General features: G+C 30.8%; 1 protein-coding gene across 4 annotated transcripts in view; it reads left to right on the top strand.

Moving 5' to 3' along the window:
• The window catches only part of LOC106789356 (protein numb), a 74,853-nt gene extending 60,560 nt beyond the window's left edge, over window positions 1-14,293 (top strand). For 3 of the 4 annotated variants that reach the window (XM_014753497.1, XM_014753496.1, XM_014753493.1), the window contains 9 exons: window positions 7,397-7,561; window positions 8,029-8,100; window positions 8,544-8,762; window positions 9,585-9,771; window positions 10,130-10,390; window positions 11,235-11,255; window positions 12,143-12,322; window positions 12,466-13,007; window positions 13,454-14,293. In XM_014753497.1, the coding sequence (XP_014608983.1) occupies window positions 7,424-7,561; window positions 8,029-8,100; window positions 8,544-8,762; window positions 9,585-9,771; window positions 10,130-10,390; window positions 11,235-11,255; window positions 12,143-12,322; window positions 12,466-13,007; window positions 13,454-13,831 (1,998 nt within the window). In that variant the 5' untranslated portion in view covers window positions 7,397-7,423 and the 3' untranslated portion in view covers window positions 13,832-14,293. The remainder of the gene's footprint in view (window positions 1-7,396; window positions 7,562-8,028; window positions 8,101-8,543; window positions 8,763-9,584; window positions 9,772-10,129; window positions 10,391-11,234; window positions 11,256-12,142; window positions 12,323-12,465; window positions 13,008-13,453) is intronic. The other variant, XM_014753495.1, reaches the window with a different exon arrangement.
• Window positions 14,294-14,740: the final 447 nt, after the last annotated feature.

The raw sequence follows: 14,740 nt of genomic DNA, 5'->3' as shown, positions 1-14,740 counted from the left end.
TCTCTCTCTCTCTCTCTTTCTCTTTCTCTTTCTTTCTCTTTTCTCTCTTTAGTCTCCCAACTGTAACAGGAAATTGCTACGCTTTTTTGACCCGGCAACGTTTGACGTACACGCTCTTGTATGGTTTTGCATCCGACACACGTATCACACCATGGAGATGCACATTCCCTATTCGCCATCTTTCCTTTCACACTCGAAGGTCGTGTGTTCGAAGCTATTATCATACTCGAGAAGTTGCTTCGAAGGATTCGTACCAACAAGGAATTATAATAAATGTTCTATATATATATATGTTATACCTCGAGGCCTAAAAAAAAAAAGAAATAATTCTCATGAATTATAAATCACGTTGTTTAATCATAAATCGGATTTTTTTTTGTAAATTTCTTTTCATTTTTATTTTCTCAAATATTTTACAGATACAATGGGACTTGTATAAAATGATTATTTATTTTCATAGAATACGATATAGTCATAAATAATATATATATAATGTTATAAATTATTTTTATTATTTCAATCAATTTCAATAATTAAGTTTTCTACATATGAATTTTGATTAAATTGATTTTAACATCAATGAATTATTGTAAATATTATTCGTTTGTTTAGTAATATATTTAAGAAGGTATTATCATTTGAAATTCTTCGAACGTTAGTCACTCTGCGTGTGTATGACTCATAAATGAAGTTCGTATAAAAGGAAAGTGTTTGAACTCCTCTCGAATTTTTTGAAAGAAGACAACGAAAACAACGTCAATCAATTTGTTATTTCTTTATTTTTAATACTGATAAGGTAAATTAAAAAAAGAATTATTTTGAAATAAACGAAAGAGGAGAAAAAAAAAAAATATATATATATATATACGGAATGTTTTATTTTTATTTAAAATACTTTTATTATATTAAACGATGAAAAATGATATTGTAGAACGTGCTGGCGCATTATTTTTCTAATCAAATTTTGACATTACTCAAATTTGCCGTATTCGAGTTGAAATTAATAGTATTACGTTCGTCGTATTGAGTGAAGTGCATTGCATAGTAGATGTTAATAAAGCACTTCGTTATATCTATCCTATGTATATGTGCACATGCATGTATACCTCATAAAAGCATACAGTAAAAAAAAAGAGGGGAGTCACTCAAAGTGTAGGAACGTAATTCGATTGAACGAAATTATCAACGACGCGACTCGATCTTCTCTTTTATACACGTTCAACGATACTTATTTCTTATTCGTCCAATTGAAAACGTTTNCTTTATCACCACCCAACCTATTGTTAGTTTTCCTTTTATCCTACTATTTCTTATATATTATACCTTTTCATTTTCCTAATTTTTTTTTTTTTTTTCACTTTTCTTTTTATTCATAACTAAGATATTATTGTTTTCTTTCTTTATTTCATTGCTTTCTCTCATTTATGGAAAATTATTTCTAAATCTAGTGGAATATTCTAGTTACTCTTTTTTCTTCCTTTTATTTATTTTTATAAAATTGTAACCACAAAATATTCACGTATCATTTTACAAATAATTTTTATGTTTATTATTTAATGAAAGAAAATAATTGGATCACTTGTATTTCGAAACTGATACAACAATCATAATTTCTAGATATAGAAGTAAGTATCTTAGTTATTTATAAGATGGTAAAAGCAAAAATATTCTGTTGGATTGAATTATACTCTTTTATAAGATAAATCTGTTATAGGATTGATTATTTTTTCAATGTAGAATGTAATCATTTGAAAAGGAATATTGTACGAGAATGTTTGCATATAGTAAAAGATCGATCGATCACGAATAGCTAAGTTATTTACCTGTCTTGCGAAATTCCCTTTGGGCATCACGTAATGGATAAGCAAATAGGCCAACTATAGTTATATCTTGTTCAACTATAGTTAGCTGGTTTATGCTAGAGATAACCGACACCAATTCTATCTGAACCTCTACTCGTAACAAATTATTTTATCTGTGCTGTTCAAATTTAACTTAACGACGATTCCATTTTTCTTTCGTTAAATCTTATGAATATTCTAAAAATTCAAAAAAGAAAAGAAAGAAAAAAAAAGAAAGAAAAAAATATAGAAACACCAAACAACCTCACAGTGATCCCTTTTTTTTTTTTCTTTTTGTTCGATATCATTCACAGACTGCATGCGTGTGACATGGGAACTTAATATTTTCAGGGGTGAATTTCTTTTTCATATACCATTCATTTATGGAACCCGGTTTTCCTACCTGAATACAAAATTAATCAAAATCAATGCTGTCAAATTCTCGTTAAAGTACTTACTAACTCTAGTCTCACTAAACATGTTCTCTTTTCTTTTCTCATAACCTTATAAAACCTTAAGATCAATATTTGGAATTTAAAAAAAGAAAAGAAAAAAACAAATAAATCTCTAGCAGTATCATTTTAAAATTTCACTCATTAAAATCCAAGAATATAATAATAGGGTTGAAAATAATAGAAAAAAAAATAATCTCGTTATTTCGAGAATGTGTTATTGGATAGTGTTTCGCGTGGATTAAAATTAACGCTTTTAACCCTGAACAAATAATTTTCGATAAAACACAAACGTTCACACAAACAGACAGACATATATGTATTTACATAGGTGTAAACTATACGTAGAAATTAACGAGAACGAGAAACGAGTATATATTTCTTTTGCAATGTTGCGATTATCACTGAAGAGAAACTCAACAAATTCTTAAATCCCGGTTGCTGCTTCTGGTTACTGATTGATACTGAAACTGCTGCTGCTGTTGCTGCTGCTGCTGCTACCATAACGCATGTCCCACTTCTCTTGGTACGTTCAATTGGGTTTTCTTTTTTTAATTTTTTTTTTCGTATATACCACTCGTAAAAATAAGGAACAACGAAAATAATCCCACCCTCTATCTCTAAATATGTGTGTGTGTGTGTTAGAAAGATAGGACGATATCCATGACGGTACTCGAATTGTCCAACTCTTGTTACCAATGAAAAGAACCTCATCGGTAATGGTTAAAACGTGCGAAAGTAAGCACTCTCAACCCAATCGGATTACCCTAACTATTTACTTAGCAAAGTAATAGGCTTACACCAATGCATCAGAGTAAAATGGTCGCGTGTATACCGTCATTCGACTATTCAAAAACGAATTCTACATCTCGAAACGAATCTACTACCTACCTACGAATTCAACCCCTCTTCTACACACTCCTTACCCCCGACCACCCCCGACCTGCCCCCCTAACCCATAAAAAAGAAATACTCTTCGCAAGAACTATCATAATCGGTCGTTCGCTAATAAACACTTGGAATTCGTTAAGTTGAAACATCTGAAACCATTGACACTACTTTATAATGCAGAACGCGTCGGTTATACTCGGTTTTGACCGGCTAATATTATCGTTCAGTACGAATCCAATTGTGTATTGTATGTTCTTTTATATATTCAAGTTATTATATAAATACTTTTTATTTGGATTAATCATCATGGAGTTTTAGTAATTATAAATTATATTTGGATTTTTTTTTCTCTTTATATACATATCCTTGTTGAATTAATATTATTTGTGTCTATGATTGGAATGATTATTATTATTATTATTATTATTGGTTAATATAATATATTGGTTAATATAATAAGTTAATATAATATTAATTATAATATTATAATTAATATTATATTAACTTATTATATTAACCAATATATTATATTAACCAATAATAATAATAATAATAATAATCATTCCAATCATAGACACAAATAATATTAATTCAACAAGGATATGTATATAAAGAGAAAAAAAAATCCAAATATAATTTATAATTACTAAAACTCCATGATGATTAATCCAAATAAAAAGTATTTATATAATAACTTGAATATATAAAAGAACATACAATACACAATTGGATTCGTACTGAACGATAATATTAGCCGGTCAAAACCGAGTATAACCGACGCGTTCTGCATTATAAAGTAGTGTCAATGGTTTCAGATGTTTCAACTTAACGAATTCCAAGTGTTTATTAGCGAACGACCGATTATGATAGTTCTTGCGAAGAGTATTTCTTTTTTATGGGTTAGGGGGGCAGGTCGGGGGTGGTCGGGGGTAAGGAGTGTGTAGAAGAGGGGTTGAATTCGTAGGTAGGTAGTAGATTCGTTTCGAGATGTAGAATTCGTTTTTGAATAGTCGAATGACGGTATACACGCGACCATTTTACTCTGATGCATTGGTGTAAGCCTATTACTTTGCTAAGTAAATAGTTAGGGTAATCCGATTGGGTTGAGAGTGCTTACTTTCGCACGTTTTAACCATTACCGATGAGGTTCTTTTCATTGGTAACAAGAGTTGGACAATTCGAGTACCGTCATGGATATCGTCCTATCTTTCTAACACACACACACACATATTTAGAGATAGAGGGTGGGATTATTTTCGTTGTTCCTTATTTTTACGAGTGGTATATACGAAAAAAAAAATTAAAAAAAGAAAACCCAATTGAACGTACCAAGAGAAGTGGGACATGCGTTATGGTAGCAGCAGCAGCAGCAACAGCAGCAGCAGTTTCAGTATCAATCAGTAACCAGAAGCAGCAACCGGGATTTAAGAATTTGTTGAGTTTCTCTTCAGTGATAATCGCAACATTGCAAAAGAAATATATACTCGTTTCTCGTTCTCGTTAATTTCTACGTATAGTTTACACCTATGTAAATACATATATGTCTGTCTGTTTGTGTGAACGTTTGTGTTTTATCGAAAATTATTTGTTCAGGGTTAAAAGCGTTAATTTTAATCCACGCGAAACACTATCCAATAACACATTCTCGAAATAACGAGATTATTTTTTTTTCTATTATTTTCAACCCTATTATTATATTCTTGGATTTTAATGAGTGAAATTTTAAAATGATACTGCTAGAGATTTATTTGTTTTTTTCTTTTCTTTTTTTAAATTCCAAATATTGATCTTAAGGTTTTATAAGGTTATGAGAAAAGAAAAGAGAACATGTTTAGTGAGACTAGAGTTAGTAAGTACTTTAACGAGAATTTGACAGCATTGATTTTGATTAATTTTGTATTCAGGTAGGAAAACCGGGTTCCATAAATGAATGGTATATGAAAAAGAAATTCACCCCTGAAAATATTAAGTTCCCATGTCACACGCATGCAGTCTGTGAATGATATCGAACAAAAAGAAAAAAAAAAAAGGGATCACTGTGAGGTTGTTTGGTGTTTCTATATTTTTTTCTTTCTTTTTTTTTCTTTCTTTTCTTTTTTGAATTTTTAGAATATTCATAAGATTTAACGAAAGAAAAATGGAATCGTCGTTAAGTTAAATTTGAACAGCACAGATAAAATAATTTGTTACGAGTAGAGGTTCAGATAGAATTGGTGTCGGTTATCTCTAGCATAAACCAGCTAACTATAGTTGAACAAGATATAACTATAGTTGGCCTATTTGCTTATCCATTACGTGATGCCCAAAGGGAATTTCGCAAGACAGGTAAATAACTTAGCTATTCGTGATCGATCGATCTTTTACTATATGCAAACATTCTCGTACAATATTCCTTTTCAAATGATTACATTCTACATTGAAAAAATAATCAATCCTATAACAGATTTATCTTATAAAAGAGTATAATTCAATCCAACAGAATATTTTTGCTTTTACCATCTTATAAATAACTAAGATACTTACTTCTATATCTAGAAATTATGATTGTTGTATCAGTTTCGAAATACAAGTGATCCAATTATTTTCTTTCATTAAATAATAAACATAAAAATTATTTGTAAAATGATACGTGAATATTTTGTGGTTACAATTTTATAAAAATAAATAAAAGGAAGAAAAAAGAGTAACTAGAATATTCCACTAGATTTAGAAATAATTTTCCATAAATGAGAGAAAGCAATGAAATAAAGAAAGAAAACAATAATATCTTAGTTATGAATAAAAAGAAAAGTGAAAAAAAAAAAAAAAATTAGGAAAATGAAAAGGTATAATATATAAGAAATAGTAGGATAAAAGGAAAACTAACAATAGGTTGGGTGGTGATAAAGGTGGAAGAAATATAAGTAAGAAAGAAATAAAGTAAAAGGGAGAATGTTTCTCAGCACGTCTAGGTTCTTGATCCCAACGGTTAGGCGCTCTTAGGGGTACCGATTTAAAGGGGAGAAGATTGGTGTACGAAATTAGGGGAGATTTTTTGAGCTGGGGTTGCGATATAAAAGATTCTTCTTTGGGAACCAGACTCAAGATTCGATCACAGGGGCTTGCTTGCTTGCTTGCTTGCTTTTTATATATTTCGAAGGACCGTTGCTAGTAGAATCTGCCTTTCTCGTACACCGGTCATTTTCTCAAGGTTTCACAAACCTTTTTTAGGGTCTTAACGACTCATCAGCCAGAGAATCCCTTCTCTCAGATTCCTCTGGGAAGAATTCACTCTCTTGTTGCTGATCCTTTTTCCATAAGTTTCATTTTATTTCGATAGTAGAGGATCGTTGTCTGGGGTTACTGTTTTATTTTTTTCTTTTGCTTTTGAATTCTCATGAAAATGTATTTCCTCGAAAGAATTTTATTGAACGTTAACGTAAGTAAATTTTTGTTGATGACAAAAAAAAGAAATTTGATCATTTTTAAACGTTTGTACAAATTCGTTTATTTTATTATTAATTTATAAATCAGGAATAATAATAATATATAATTCAATGATACGTTTTAGAAAATACGATGATAGATTAATATGAACAGATTGACTTTTATATTTGTCATAGATATCGATTTAATACGAATTCAAATGAATTTAACCGATCCTTGTATAATACTGTTGGAAACTCGAGAAAATACTAAAATCTATTCATAAACTTTCACGATTGAGCAACCGCAGCTTAGAGAGAAATGTTTACACGAACGTTATACCAATACGGTATATAATTAACGGTTATTATTATTATTATTATTATTATTATTATTATCCTGATGCATTGCATTACTGTAAGAACAATTAGAATTATTTTTCTTTTGGAGAGATTAGTTTTAAACTTCACGTATTAAATCAAGATCAATTTTATTTCAAACTTAAGAAATTAGATTAATTTATAATTTATATAATAATATATATATAACACCCCGATCTCCCAAAGAAATTTGATAATAAATTAAAAATATTGTTGATTATATATTTGTGTCAAGGTATCGATTAAAAAAAAAAAACAAAACAACAATGAAAAATAAGAAAGAGAAACATTTGAAAACAATTAAAAAAACATGTCACAAATAACATGTAATATATTTTGTGCGAGATATTTTCGTTGACATAAAAAACAAAATTAAAAAAATTATTATTTATTTTCATTATTTAATTTATTGTTTAAATAATTATAGAAACGCGAGAGATCGCCGGGAAAAAGGATGGACCGGCTAAGAAGAAGTTTTCGGGATAGTTTTAGACGACGAAAAGATCCACACGTACCGGAATCAAGTAAACCACACCAATGGCAACACGACGAAAGTGCAGTACGTTCAGCAACCTGCGCTTTTCACGTTAAAGTAAGTATCATTTAATTTATATTTGTTGTTGGGAATTTTTTATTTTGTTTAACAAGATAAACCGAGAGAGTATATACTTGTAATTATAGATACAAAAGGGTTCGTTTTACCTTGAAACTCTTGGAATATTCCTTATCGCCATCTGGCCGTTTCATCGGGAGTTAAAATAAGGGTGACGACACCCAAGTGTGATCGATCTGATACAAATAATTGCCTCCTTCAGATTATTTACTTATTGTTCTTTTAAAACTCGTTTAAACGATCCTCGAGATAATTATAATCTGATAAATGAGATTTATTATCAAATGATCAACCTCCCCCCCCCCCTCTCCTCCTTCACTTTTTCTCTCTCTTTTTTTTTATTTGAAATTTTTTAACATAAGAGATAAAATTTGGTGTTGAATGTTATTGATTAATATGTTTTATATATATTTCTATGTATTTTTTGTTTTCCCTTGTGGTTGCAGTATTTAGGATGCGTTGAGGTTTTCGAGTCGAGAGGAATGCAAGTTTGCGAGGAGGCCTTGAAGGTGCTTAGGGTTAGTATATATAATTTAAATATAATATATTATATGTATAATATTAAATTGTAAAAATTAATTTTTATTTTTGTTTTAAATATAACATTAAATGTTTATTCACATATATTATTTTGATATATTATCAATTAAAATCATTTCAAAACAAATGAAAAATATTATTTATGATTAATTGTAATAATAATAATAATAATGGAATAAAATAATTCATGATAACATTAAATGTTTATTCACATATATTATTTTGATATATTATCAATTCAAATCAGTTCAAAACAAATGAAAAATATTATTTATGATTAATTGTAATAATAATAATAATAATGGAATAAAATAATTCATGATTAGGTAATTATCAATCAATTTTGAATATTAAATTAAAAGTATTCATATTTGTGTGTGTTTAACTCTTTTTTTTTTTTGGGTTTGTATGTTTTTTATAGAATTCCAGAAGAAGGCCGGTCCGTGCAGTCCTCCATGTTTCCGGTGATGGATTACGTGTTGTCGAAGATGAAACAAAAGGATTGATCGTTGATCAAACGATAGAAAAAGTATCGTTTTGTGCTCCGGATAGGAATCACGAAAAGGGTTTCAGTTATATTTGTAGGGATGGTACAACCAGGCGGTGGATGTGTCATGGATTTTTGGCATTAAAAGAGTCGGTACGTCAGAAATCTATATTATCATTTATAATAATAGGATTGAGAGATTTTCGATGGTTTCCTAATTTTCCTTCGGTCGGAATCAACATATTATTTCATGAAATTATCAAACGTATCAAACTTTTTTTCAGAATATATTTATTATATATTTAATGAACGCAAAAAACATATATGATAGACAAAACAGATTTCTGAAATTGAAATCAAATTAATTCGTATGTTAAAAAATCAAAAAATACGCACGTTATACTTCGTTTAGCGTACCAAAACGAATATAACCTCAATAACCTCAAAAATAATTTCAATTTTCCCGCGCATCGTAAATATCGACAACTTCGTGGTGTTGATTTTTCGGTCGCATCTAACCTCACTTTCCAAAACGCGCCGAAAGAATTATAACTTTAAAAATTATTCATTGCGGTATTTTGTATAATTAATCGGATAGAAATATATTTAGATTTAATTTTTTGTCGTGGTATGTTTGTTTTTTTTCTCCACCCCCTGTTTAGTTTAGGTTTGTTTGTTTAAATTGAAAATAATGTTAATATAATCAAGAATTCAAATAAGTGTTCGAAAAATTATAGTAGAATAACGTTTTTTAAAAATTGACTCTACATATAAGATAGTGAAAACTTATGACTGTAATAAAAATGATGTTATATTGACTCATGAACATAACTATCAAGTTGCTGAGGAAGTCTCAAATAGAGACGAAACGTTCAACGGATAAATATAGTGTTCATCTTAATTAAACCCGTCCAAAAAACAACTTCCCTAAGAGTAAACTTAGTAATAATATTGAAAATAATATTTTTGTCGTAGGGTGAAAGATTGAGTCATGCAGTTGGATGTGCGTTTGCTGCGTGCTTGGAGAGAAAGCAACGTAGGGACAAAGAATGTGGTGTAACGATGACGTTCGATTCGAAGACGTCGACCTTTACGAGAAGTGGCAGCTTCAGGCAACCAAGTTTGACCGAAAGATTGCAGGATACGCGGGAACGTCCTGTAGGTCGGTCAATTTCTTCTTCTTATTCTTCTATTTAAAAAACAATTAAAAAACAAAAGTACCTTGAAAATTATTCATTGATCGATTAAAAATGAGATTTATAAGAATAATATTTAATTTTGTCCAATTGAAAAATATATATAAATAATAAATTCGACTAGCATCGAGACGAATTGTGAAAATAAATTTTGATTTCATTTTAATGAGACGCAACTAATTCTTTCACAAATATAAAAAAAGAGATACAAATTATTTGAAATAATATTATTCATAGAATCATACCCTTTATTCAAGGTTTCTTAGAATGAAAGAATAATTCACATGTGGTATTGATTATCGTACTTGTTTGGATTTATTATAGATGTTGTTCCTCCAGTGAAGCAGGTGTACAACCCCTTCGCTATTGAGAGACCCCATGCCACACCTTCTATGTTAGAACGACAGGGCTCTTTTAGGGGTTTTACTCAATTGAATCAAGCGTCTCCGTTTAAAAGACAATTGAGTTTACGTGTAAACGATCTTCCTAGTAATCTCGAACGTACACGTAGTCATAGTCTCGAACCTACGGATTTATCGCGAATGCCATCAGCCATATCGCACATCGTACCTTTAAAACCACCAGGTAAGAAGATTAAACCCTTTTTAATCTATTTTATTTCTCGTTTATTTTTACGTGAGTATCGGTGTATTTGATTCTTTTTTTTTTTTTTTCTTATTTTTAGCTATTATTATATTACATTTGAACGATCGCATAAAAACGTATGAAGTTTAAATAAATATGCAAAGTGTATCCGAATAAGTGTGTTTGTTCGATGATTCTCGCGATAAGTAAAAATAATAATTTTAACAATTAAACAAGTAACAGTTTTTTTCTTTTTTTTTTTTTTTTAGATACAATCGAGTATTTTACAAATTCCATGGGGGAATTATATTACGTGTAATATTGTCTCATTGTCAGATTAGTTTTCACTAAACAAAATTCTTTCGTTCTTTTGCAAACATTGAATAGGTAAATGTTTCTATTATTACTAAGACCGCGCGGATTTATTTCCATTTACGTAGTTTTAGTTTCCTTTAATCAGCCGAACAGTTAGGATGACGAAATAACAAGTAATTTAAATATTATCGACAAAACTATATTATATTCGAAATGATTTTTTTCGGCAAGTAATTTAAAAGAAAATGATTTATTTAATTAATTAATTTAATTATGTGTCAATTAATGAATATGGTTTCTTCTTATATATATATAATTATTAATAATTTTTCTAACACATTAATTTCTCAAACGTGTTACTTATTTACTTGAATTTATTTTTAACACGTAGAATCTCACTTGCCCCAAATCTTTTCGGATACACTCGTGCATAATAAAATAATGAAATTGAATAAAACTCGGCTGATTTTTGATTTGAATAATATATTCAATAATTAAAATGTACTTCTCTTCATTTTTTTACAAACAGAGTACGAAGGATATGACGAAGGTCATTATTCAATTGTCTTCGTTCATATTTGCCTGCTCCCTTCGTTGTTTCTCTTTTTAATTCGTGCTCGTTTGTGTTTACACTTAAGCTACGTTACAAACTCGAGTGTTTTCATATTTCATCGAGAAAACAATAAATAAATAAATAAATAAATAAAAAACAAGAAGAAAAGATAGAAAAACAGACGCATAATTACAGAAAAAAGAATTTCGATGTAGCCTAATTCCCCTAACCCTCCTACCCCCCCCCCTCTCGTCGTCTTCGTATTTGGTGTTTTAATAAAACGATACACTGTTTTTTATTCTTGCACAGTGAGTATCCACGTTTTGTTTTTAGTTCTTTAGGTAAACATTGAGACACGGATGAAGATTTTATGGGAGTCCAATTAACGTTGGTTCGATTACGTTGTTGTTCTTTTTTCTTTTTTTTTTTTATCTTTTCCATTAAGAAAAATATAAAATAATATGTTATTGATGTCGTGGAAAAATAATATAATTCGAGCCAACGTTAAAATTGATTCACAAATTTTGAAAACAAAAAAACAGTATACGTTTTAGTTAGAAATTTCCCAGTAGTAAAATATCCATCATATTTTTTATTTATTTATTTATTTATTTATTATTTTTCTCCCCTAAAAATGATTAAACACCAGCTTGGACAGTTAAAAATTATTTTAGGTCGATCGAGATCGATCGTTTGATCAATCGTTTTTCTTATATTTTCATTTTCACGCTTTGTTATACGTTTCCCAAACGTGATTCGGCATGCATTTAAATAGTATTCCAGCACCAATTCGCTGTAATTGTTCGTTACTGAAACGTAATATCGTATAAATGATGTAAAATTAATTGATCGTTATTAATTAAAATGATATTTTATTTGAACAGTGAGCCCGATACCAGAAATATCACCTGGTGGACAGGACAGTGTTTCTGCCATGTGTCAACAATTGTCTCGCGGACTTTCTTTGCTTTCGAGCAGCGATGATTTCGGACCATTGCCTTCACAAGCGACAACTAGTTCGGTTGCGAAGCAACTTTTTATGAACACCAATAATACTCCACCTGGTAAAAAAATTTCATACAAATGTATACCTACTTATACACATACACACATGTTCCTTATATTTAAAACAATATTTAATCTTTGGATTTTTTAATTTTATTCCCGATCACCATTAATAATTTTTTTCTTTTTGAAATACGTTTAGTAACGAGTAGCAATTCGTTGGACGATATTAAATTACAAAATGGGCCGAATTTGATAACCAACAACAACAATAACAACAATAACAACAACGACAACAAAAACGAAGACATTACGAATTTAAACGAGGTCAGACAAAATTGGCAAGAATCCTCGTCATCACCGATTCTAACAGTCAATCCTAGGTTAACGCCAGTCTTAAACAAGGCTAGTAATTTAAGTCCTGTTCTTCCGAGGACTAGCACAGTCACACCTGTTGTTATGAGTACACCAGCGTCTAGTATAGGTGGTGTGTTTGGTGGTACACCAACAGCAGCCAGTCCTGCATTCAGTACGGCCTCTACCTCATCTCTTGGAAGTACATCAACAGCTGTTGCTATCAACAAGTCGTCAATTTCAATTAATAATTCAGTAATAGCCAATAAAATTGCAACGCCTAGGAGTACGTCACCCAACGTTAGCGTAGCGTCGTTATCTTCCACGTTATCGACAGCCGTAATCACTGACGTTTCTGGGATTTGCCCGATTACTATACCTACCACTCCGGTAAGTTAATTTGTACAAATATTTTTAACTCTTTGTGTTTGACTGGTGTAAATTTGATGAACCGTAATGCATGACTAGTGGAAACATTTTTAGTTCCATCTAGAAATATTGCAATAACTGTACGCGTATCATCACGATGGGATTATTTGAATCTTACATTTAATATGAAACAAATAAATTGAATGAAATTATTATTAGTTTTTGTATAATATGTTTTAACATTATATGTAATGATATACCTTCTATTAATAAAAAAAATATATCAATTTTTGTTAGATTTAAAACGCAATTAAACAAAAATTGTCCGTGCAATCATACAGGGCTATTTTATTATCCGAAAAATGCACATCCTGTGTAGCAAAGAATCTTTTATTAATACTTCACTCGAGCAAAAAAAAAAGAAAAAAGACATTTAAAATGATTATTAAATCCAATGAATTTTGTAGGTTCAGCCGGTGGCAGCGGCAGGKACTTTACCAAAACCAGAACAATGGTTGGGTAGTATAACAGGAGCTGTACCAGTATCAACAACAGCACCCCAAGCAATAGCATCATCGTCAATACCACCCCAATCATCGAGTAGTCCACGAAGAGCACCACCATTACACGCAAGGGCATTGTCACTCGGTTCGGCAGCAATGAGTGCTGGTGTTGGTGGTGGTGGTGGTGGTCAAGTTAGTCAAGGAAGAGGAGGTGGTGGCGGCCCTTCCGATCCCTTCGATGCCGAATGGGCTGAAATTGCGGCGAGAAATTTACGACAGTCTACTACTACCAATCCATTCGTCGTTCCTAACGCAACACAGGCATTCCAGGTGCAATTGTAGCGCCAGGAGTTCGTTAACAGCATTGCTAAATATTTTCGATCGAACACATAATGACGGTTGCACGTACGCTCGCGCCTCGATCTTACCAACGATCGTAGGTATTATACCTAAACATCCACCCCCATAACCCACCCCCTAGAAGGTTGGAACAATTATTTTCCAAACGAATTATTATGCAGGAATAAAAAAGAAACTAAACAAACGTAATAAGAAAAAGGGATATCGAAAAGCGGGGGTTGCTTATAATAATAATAATAATAGGCAACAAATAAAATTATTGTTCAAATTAATCGGGGGTGGGTGTGGGAATGGGAATGGGAAGGGGGTAGGGAAATATATATATTTGAGATCTTGGACACAACGTAACAACCATCGCCATTATCATTAACTGATTATGTTGTTACGTTGAAGTATTAATATGAGGACGAGCGTGTGTGGATTGGAAAACGAATTTATGCACAAGAATAATGATGAAAACTTTTTGCGAAATAAGAATTAAATAAACTGTGTGTAAGGGACGAAATGATGGCTACTAAAAGGCGTCGGGGGAGTGGGGTGGAAGGGGTTGTGAAGGGGTTGGGAGAAAAAATAAAATGAAGAAAAAACAATATCCTAGAGATACTTAAAGCTTAATTATTGTAGTTAGAAAACAAAATACGCGCACAGCCTCGATAGAAGCACGCATTAATGTTAGGAGGACGTTGATGATAATTGATATACGATTTATGATGATTATTATGATGATGATGATGATGATGATGGATGATTTATAATGCACGCTCGATATATAAACAAAGAAAAAATATATATGGGAAAAGGGATTAGGAATGTTTAAATGAGAAGACGAGGCGTAAATATGCGCATTTTAAAGGATTATAAATATATATACATACTTATATATATATATAT

Source organism: Polistes canadensis, unplaced genomic scaffold (assembly GCF_001313835.1).
Source record: "Polistes canadensis isolate GaletaPanama2010 unplaced genomic scaffold, ASM131383v1 scaffold_180, whole genome shotgun sequence".
Classification (NCBI taxonomy): domain Eukaryota; kingdom Metazoa; phylum Arthropoda; class Insecta; order Hymenoptera; family Vespidae; genus Polistes; species Polistes canadensis.
Note: the sequence above shows the minus strand (reverse complement) of the source record. Positions and strands in the feature narration are given on the sequence as shown.